The sequence below is a fragment of the Odontesthes bonariensis genome, chromosome 9, assembly GCF_027942865.1.
Source record: "Odontesthes bonariensis isolate fOdoBon6 chromosome 9, fOdoBon6.hap1, whole genome shotgun sequence".
NCBI lineage: Eukaryota > Metazoa > Chordata > Actinopteri > Atheriniformes > Atherinopsidae > Odontesthes > Odontesthes bonariensis.
This window is the reverse complement of record NC_134514.1, coordinates 14,710,574-14,718,865: the sequence shown is the minus strand read 5'-3', so window position 1 is coordinate 14,718,865 and position 8,292 is coordinate 14,710,574. Positions and strand designations below refer to the sequence as shown.

Below are 8,292 nucleotides of genomic sequence, written 5' to 3'. Positions count from 1 at the left end.
TTAATTTTTGTTCATTAAATATTTCTTTGTGTTCTTCTCTGGCTGAAACAATATGATGAAACACTTTGGGGCAAAAATACACAAAATGAGTCCAAAACTGGAGGCCAGAATGGCAAATATCTCCACTGCCACAGTAAATTTCCCAGGAGAGCTGACATATGCTGGGATGAAGGTGATCCAGACTGCACAGAATATCAGCATGCTGAAGGTGATCAGCTTGGCTTCATTAAAATTATCAGGAAGTTTCCGAGCTAGGACAGCCAACACAAAGCAAAAGACAGCCAGAAGGCCAATGTACCCGAGTACAGCCCAGAACCCAATAGCAGAGCCTAATGCACATTCCAGGATGATCTTCTCCTTGTAAGTGGTTAGATTTTTCATTGCAAAGGGAGGGCTGAGTACCAACCAAACTGTACATATTAAAACTTGAACGAACGTGAAAAACACTACAGTCAGTCTTTGCTGTGGTGGACCAAACCATTTCATCATATTACTACCTGGAAGTGTGGCTTTAAAGGCCATTAAAACCACTATAGTTTTCCCAAGTACACAGGAGATACAGAGAACAAAGGTGATGCCAAACGCTGTGTGTCGGAGCATGCAGGACCAATCAGATGGTGTTCCGATGAAAGTTAGAGAACATAAGAAACACAGAGTCAGAGAGAAGAGCAGCAGGAAGCTCAGCTCAGAGTTGTTGGCCCTGACAATCGGAGTCGTTCTGTGACAAAAGAAAACAGCTGCTGTTATGATGGCCAAACAGGCGCCACCCACAGAGAATACAGCCAGGATGATGGAGAGGACTTCATCAAAGGAAAGAAACTCCACAGGTTTGGGGAAACAAACGTTTCTCTCTGCATTAGGCCAGAATTCTCTGGGGCACGGGATACAATCAGGAGAATCTGAAAAATACATCAAAAAGTGCTGAAAACATCATTCATATATTTCATGTAGCAGATATACATGGAGATATTTTATCTTACCTGTAGCATTACTAATCTCTCCCTCAGGACATGGTATACAATCATAGCAACAGATGGGTTTTCCTTTCTGCAACACTTTACGAGTTCCTGCAGGACAACTCTCAGTGCACACAGACACCGGCACCTGTCACAGAGACACAGGCAAAACAATAGATGAACACAGATGATGTGAAGCAGTTCACCAACGTTTCTTTTGCTAAACTGTTCATCATCAGGATCATTACTCGTGTGCCACCCTCCATCCAGGACAGGTTCCTGTTGATACGGAACTCCTGGCCCATCGGCAGTGATGCATCATAGTACCCTACTGTTACCAACTCAATAACTCCACCCTCAGTCTTCTGCCAGTTGACCAGCTCATAAAAAGCAACAGGATCTCCATTTGCATCAAATGACACATCATAACCATTCTGGGAGAAGTTGACTTTCTTCAGCTCAGTTAAAACCTGAATTGATTAGATAAAATACAGAAAAAAGGAGAGGGAAATTACATAATAGAGAAAAAAAATCAAGATTTAAATTAAAGCAATGTATATATATACACATATAGATATAGTGATTCACTTTTCATTTCCACTGACCTGTTTGGACTCCAACCTGCTGTGTTTGTCGCAGTTAATTGTGAAATTTGTTTCCTGACACACTGCATTGTGAATGGCATGTGCTATTGCATAAACAGCCTTGTACACCATGTTAGTAATTCTCAACTGAGATGTTTCAGTGTACGCGCTCTGGAGCGTCTTTATGTCTTCAGTTCCATCACACACATTCTCACCTGCAGCTGCACCTGCAGACAGACAGAGAGAGAGGCAGATGGCTTGAATCCAGAAAGTTACATTGCATTAATGTTCATCTTCTTATACATTTATTTATCCAGACTCATGTTAATAAGAATCACTCATACAAGGTCACATTTTCAAATGTGTACATACATACATACATGCAAAATTTCACAACTTTGATCGAAAACAGCATGTTTAAAATCCAAAGAATGATACATCTCTTTAAGTCACAGTCCCATGAATTAGATTCAGTATTCAGGTAAAAATGTGTGTTAATATTTCTTACACAGAAATATCTGCTTGACAAACAAACATAGCAGCTTATGATGAGATATGTATGCCAATCAAAGTAACTTTCTCACTTTTACCCAGCCTGCAGTTAAATGCATCCTCCCAGAACTCAGTTAGCAGTGGGGAGGCAGCCACTTCAGAGGGAGACAGATCCAGCAGGAAGTCTCTCAGACCTGGGATCACAGACTTCTGAATGCCAAATCCGATGGCCCCGGCACAAAAACCAAACCTTAGCAAGTGTGGGTCTGTTACCCAGGCCTCACTGCCTATCCACTGACGAGGTGGTGGAGGGTCTCTGGCCAGCTCCTCTAATAGGACCTTCATGTCTCCACCAGCTGTGAAAGCCACAACAACCACAGCAGTGGACCTGGAAAGACATCGTATCATCCTTAACTAAACTTTTTTTTTTCTTTTATTAAAAATAAGTATAACTTTTTTTTCCTTTTTGGCATGACAAGAGGAAATACTAACCAAATTTTTGACCAATTTCCAATGTTATCTTTTTGGAAATAATATGTTATAACTGAGCATAGTGTTAAAACAGTGTAAACAAGCTAAATCAGAGATGCAGTAACCTGCGGATAACATCAGCTACTCTCTTGATCTTGCTGCGGGGGTTGGTGCGAAAGAAAGCCTCAGAGTACTCCACACAGATTCCCTCTCTGTGAGCTGCCTCCAGAAAAGACGCCATGCCATTATTGCCATAGTCCGAGTCTGACCGGACAGCACCTATCCAAGTCCAGCCAAAATGTTTCACCAGCTTGGCCAGCGCTTCAGCTTGGAACTGGTCGCTGGGAATTGTTCTGAAGAAAGTCGGGTACTGCTGCTTATCTGATAGGCAGGCACATGTGGCAAAGTGGCTCACCTACAAAATAAGAAAAAGAAAACACGGTAGTTATTTCTAAGAAGATACAAAAACATCGTCATTCTCTTTGAAAAAAAAGTGCAGTAGGCCTAAATTAAATGCTTTACTTGAGGAACGTTAAAGGACCCGATGATGCGCGACATGCTGATGGATGGTGTGGATCCAGACTCACCAACAACACCCATCACCATACCAGATCTGGAACAGTTTTCACCGGGGTGAAACACGGGGTCCTGGCCGTTCGAGAGCTGAAATGCCACGTGGACGGCCACTGGCACTGAGGCGCACGAGTCATGGATCTGATAACCGAGCCTGATGCCCGGCAGCAGCTCTGTGCTGTTGTTAATCTCCGCAATGGCAAATATCATAGCGCGAGAGAAGCGCAGTTCACGCCTGTTAATGCTGTAACAAACATATGAATGCTTAAGTCTACATAAAATAACAAGAGATGAGATTTAGACTGAAATTCTTCTGTGAACCAAAATTAAGATTTTAATGTTTATTTTTCTTCATATTTATAAATAAGTTGTTCACATATTTTTAAGAAACACAAAATGGAAATTAAATATTCATAATTTGGTTACAGTCTAAGAACATACTTTTTTAAAAACAAGAACCTTTTCTTCAACACACAGAGAAACATTGCAGGATGACTGTACATTGCAAAGATAACATTTCTATCCATACAGGTCTATCATCCTGCTTCCATAACCTCCTCCTCTGACTAACCTCCCTGTGCACCGAGGTGGCTCAGGCTTGGTGGTGTAGTAATGAATCGTTGTGTGCATGTTGTAGTGGAGGGAAAAAACACCTCCAATAGCATAGTCTCCATCCTTTGAGAATGCTGGTAAACGAGCAGTACCCTGCAGGTTACATTTCACAGATGAAGTTTGAGTGCTGAATCCATCAGTCCCAGCCTCTGTGGGCCCAGTCCTTTGAGTCAGACCAGTCAGAGACCCATTCAGGGTAACAACTGAGTTCACCTCAAACAAACTCAGAGCCAATCTCAAGCCAAGTAAAATAACCTGAATCTCCATCCCTCAAAAGTCTGTATGTGAGTTTAAGTGAATTGTATTCAGTTTATATACCTCTTCTGTTTTTTATCAGAGAGGAAACTCCCCCTAGTGATATTTGATTATATATTTTAAATTCTATGTTATGTATATATCTACTTTCCTATATGTGTAATTTTCTCCTTTGAATTCTTGTTTATCTACCACTCTCAATGAAAGTTTATAGAATTATTTTTCTCTATCCTAATGTTTTTATTTATTTTGTATTTATATTATAGTTAAACTTTGCAAGAGCAACCCTGCCTTTGTTTGTATACACAACAAGATTCACATGTCAACCTTGCCTGAGGTCTTTGTTAAAGTTTAACAGCTTTTTAACCTTAGGTGCATCTAATGAGAGTTCAACAGTCGAAAATAACAGATAAACTCTGTACTTTCAAGCAAAAACTGGTCTGATTACATTTATTTGTCCTCACCCAGCTAACATATAGCTTGACAGCATATCAAAAAAGTAACATGAATGCACCTGAAATATTATTGACCTTATATGTCACACCTTAAGTAATCTTTTGAGACACTATTAACTGTTCCATTATCAAAGTGAAGGTGTAAAAACCTTTAAACCTTCACACACTGTGTACTCCATCCCAAAATGTGCCTATATGATGTCTTTTCATGCAGGCAGATATTACCAGTAATTACATTAAAAGAATAAGTGACCTCTAGTCATATTGAGAGCAACTACATGTGAATTGTAATAATGGTGCCCATTACGGTACAGTCATTTTGTATAGAGAATGTTTTTTTTAGCCCAAACCTTGATAATTTTCATTAGTCATGTTCTTTTTTTAAGCCAACCAAAAAGAGACAGTTTTTCATCATAATGGGTTGTATTTACATGTAACAGAAGCAAGGAGAAACCGACGTCCATGAGATTTACATTAATGTTGTAAAAAAGAGTGTTATGTTGGCATACCATTGTTGTTTTGCAACCATAACTAAATAATGTTACTTCTAGAGATGCACAGATATATATTGGCCTAGAATTGATATTGGCCAATATTTAGCTTGTTGACTGCGGTCAGCCTATTTGCAGAAAGGACTATGCTGCGGCTACAGTTTCAGCAAAATATCCAAAAGGTGGCAGCCTAATTGAATAGTTGGCAATTTATTTTTCACAAGAACATTTTGTTAGCCAGTTACGTGATGAGAAGTAATTTGGTTAGTAACAGTTTAACAAGCTCCTCAGTAGAATTGCCACCTTAACATGGTGGAGGGGTTTGAGTTGCCCCATGATCCTGAGAGCTATGTGTACAGGAGTGCTAGCCCCTGGTAGGCTCTCCCATGGCAAATTGGTCACAGGGGAAGGGTCAGACTAAGAGCGATTCAAAGACCTCGATGGAGAGGCACCAGACAACAACAGTCACTTTGCCCAGAAAAGGAAAACTAGGGCACTCCCCCTGGAGCCAGACCTTTGCGTGGAGCTCGCCAGGGAGTGTCTGGTGGCCAAGGCTCGATTGGGCTCAGCCCGAAGAAGAATCAGGAAGCCACCTCCACATAGGCCCACCACTCAAGGGGAGGATATTTGAGGTCAGGTGCAGTGTGAGCTGGGCGGCAGGCTAAGGCGGGGGCCTGGGCGTGCTGATCCCTGGCATTGCAAACTAGCTCTAGGGACATGGAATGTCACTTTGCTGAAAGAGCCTGAGCTGATGTGTGAGATGGAGCGGTATCAACTAAATATAGTTGGGCTCACCTCCACACACAGCATTGACTCTGGAACCAAATTCCTGGAGAGGGGCTGGACTCTCTCATACTCTAGAGTTGCCCATGGAGAGAGGTGTCGGGCAGGTGCGGGGATACTCACGAGCCTCCGGCTGAGCGCCTCCATGTTGGAGATCTGAGCGAGAGGGTTGCATCACTGTATTTGCAAGTGGCAGAGAAGAAGGTTCTCATTGTTTTTTGTGCGTATGCACCACACAGCAATTCAGATTATTGGGTCTTCTTGGAGTCTCTGGGTGGTGTTCTGGAGGAGGTGTCACCTGAAGATTCCATTGTTCTTCTGGGGGACTTCAATGCCCATGTTGGGCCTCCCTGATCTGAATTTGAGTGATGAAATTTTTTTGGACTTCTGTGCTAGCCATGGATTGTCCATTACAAACACCATGTTTGAGCAAAACATGGTTCATAAGTGTACCTGGTACCAGGCCACGTTAGGCCAGAGGTCGATGATCAACTTTGTAGCCATGTCATTAGACCTGCGGCCATATGTCTTGGACACTTGGGTGAAGAGAACGGCAGAGCTGTCAACAAATCACCATGTAGCAGTGAGTTGGATCCGTTTGTGTGTGTGTTGGCGTGTGTGTGTGTGTGCGTGAGGGGGGTTAGTGAGGGTGAACTGGGAACATCTGGTGTTGTGGGCTATATCAAATCTCCTCTTTAGCTTCACCATCAAGGTGATCTTAGATCAAATAAGCTTAATTGAGAGGAGAGAGACATCTGACCCTCGCACAAGAATGTACTTCTTCAATCCAATCAGTAATACCAACGTCAACATTACCTTCAAACACAGGCTATTTACATTCTCCAGCAATATAAAGGATTCATTCACTTGGAAGGACTCCAGTGGTGGTGGAAGGTGGAAGTGAGGGTCTATTCTAGGATTAGGTACCCTACCGTGGGTGGGGATGTACATTACATTACATTACGGTCATTTTGCAGACGCTTTTATCCAAAGCGACTTACAATAAGTGCGTTCAACATCGGTTGGCAAAAGAACTTCAGGTCACAAAAAATCATAAGTGCATTTCCTTCCAAAACCAAACAGCTAAGAGCAAAACTAGTGCTAGAGTAAGTGCGATAAGTCAGGTACCTAGACAGATGGGAAGACTCAGCTGTCCTGATATCAGTCGGGAGATCGTTCCACCATCGGGCTGCCAGAACAGAGAAAAGCCGTGACCGTGTCGATCGTGCGCAGGGAACCCTGAGTGACGGGGCAGCCAGGCGCCTGGTGGCCGCAGAGCGAAGTGGTCGGGCGGGGGTGTAGGGCTTGACCATAGCCTGGAGGTATGAAGGAGCTGTTCCTTCCACTGCCCTGTAGGCTAGCACCAGAGTCTTAAACTGGATGTGAGCAGCTACAGGGATGTAGAGGGCTGAGCTGCTGCAGCAACCCACTCTTGTCACAGTTGCTGGTTTTCACTGGACCGAATACCATGCTGAGCCTGCTACTGCTCTGTTGCTACTTCTACCTTGCTTCCCTCCCAAGTTAAAAACCATTTATTACACAAAAGGTTAAAACTACATGTTAAAAACTGACACAAATCTTGAAAGGGCTAAAAACCCAATAAAATTACTCAAAATGGTGCTAGCTCAGAGTATTCTGTAAAACAAAAAACAGTAATAAAATGTTCATCATCTGCACACTGTGGGGAGGTACCAGCCCAAGATTAGCACACAAATTAAAGCAAATCAAAAATAGCCACCAACATTCTCACCTTGCACACCACACACTATCCCTGACTGCTAAAACCAATTAAATAAATCAAATGAAGAGCTCGTTCCACTGGATAGTAGATGGTTGACTAAGCTACTAGATAATCTATTTATAAAAAAAAACATTAACCAGAGGCAGCAGAAGAGCAAAGAGTTTGATTTTTCACTTAAGATTTGACAGAAAAACGTAAAATTTTTGTAATACACAAGGACAATACAATTTTGTTCATCTATAATAAAAACAGAAACAGTAGCAGACTAACCTTCCCTCCTGTTTGAAAAAAAAAACAACTCAGCCCTCCTCCCAGTAACCTTCACAGTAAAGCCCTTGTTAAGACTGCATTAAAAGCCAGAATAAAACACCAAATTGAACAGGCTTCGGTTCAGCTGGGAGTCTAACTTAAAAGCTCCCTTACCTACCACAATGCCCTTATAAACACCTGTCAATTATCATGCTCAGCTGCCAAGCTACTAGCATTTCTCTTTTAGTCATTGAATAGATTTTAAAAGCCTGCTGATGGTTTACAAATCCCAGAACGGTTTAGGGCCAAAATACATCTGTGATATGTTCAGAGAATATAAACCTAGCAGAGCTCTTAGATCCAAGGACTCAGGTCAGCTGGTCCAGTCCAGAGTCCAGACTAAACACGGAGAAGCAGCATTTAGCTGTTATGCTGCAAACAAGTGGAACAAACTGCCAGTGGAGATTAAACTTTCACCAAATGTAGACATTTTTAAATCCAGGTTAAAAACATTTCTTTTCTCATGTGTCTATGTATGAAATCTGTATGGTATCTTTTAACTTATATACAGTAATATTGTTGTACTATTGTTGAATCCCATTCATATTTGGAACTTAATTGACAATCCCA

General features: G+C 42.0%; 1 protein-coding gene across 1 annotated transcript; it reads right to left on the bottom strand.

Annotated features, from left to right (window-relative positions):
* LOC142388803 (extracellular calcium-sensing receptor-like) lies at positions 1–3,745 on the bottom strand. The gene is made up of 8 exons (XM_075474363.1): positions 3,648–3,745; positions 3,026–3,320; positions 2,629–2,918; positions 2,131–2,420; positions 1,562–1,767; positions 1,205–1,426; positions 981–1,104; positions 1–899 (listed from the first exon to the last, which is right to left on the bottom strand). Exons 1-8 carry the CDS (start codon positions 3,704–3,706, stop codon positions 1–3), a joined length of 2,385 nt encoding a protein of 794 aa, XP_075330478.1. The 5' UTR covers positions 3,707–3,745.
* Between the last annotated feature and the right edge of the window lie 4,547 nt (positions 3,746–8,292).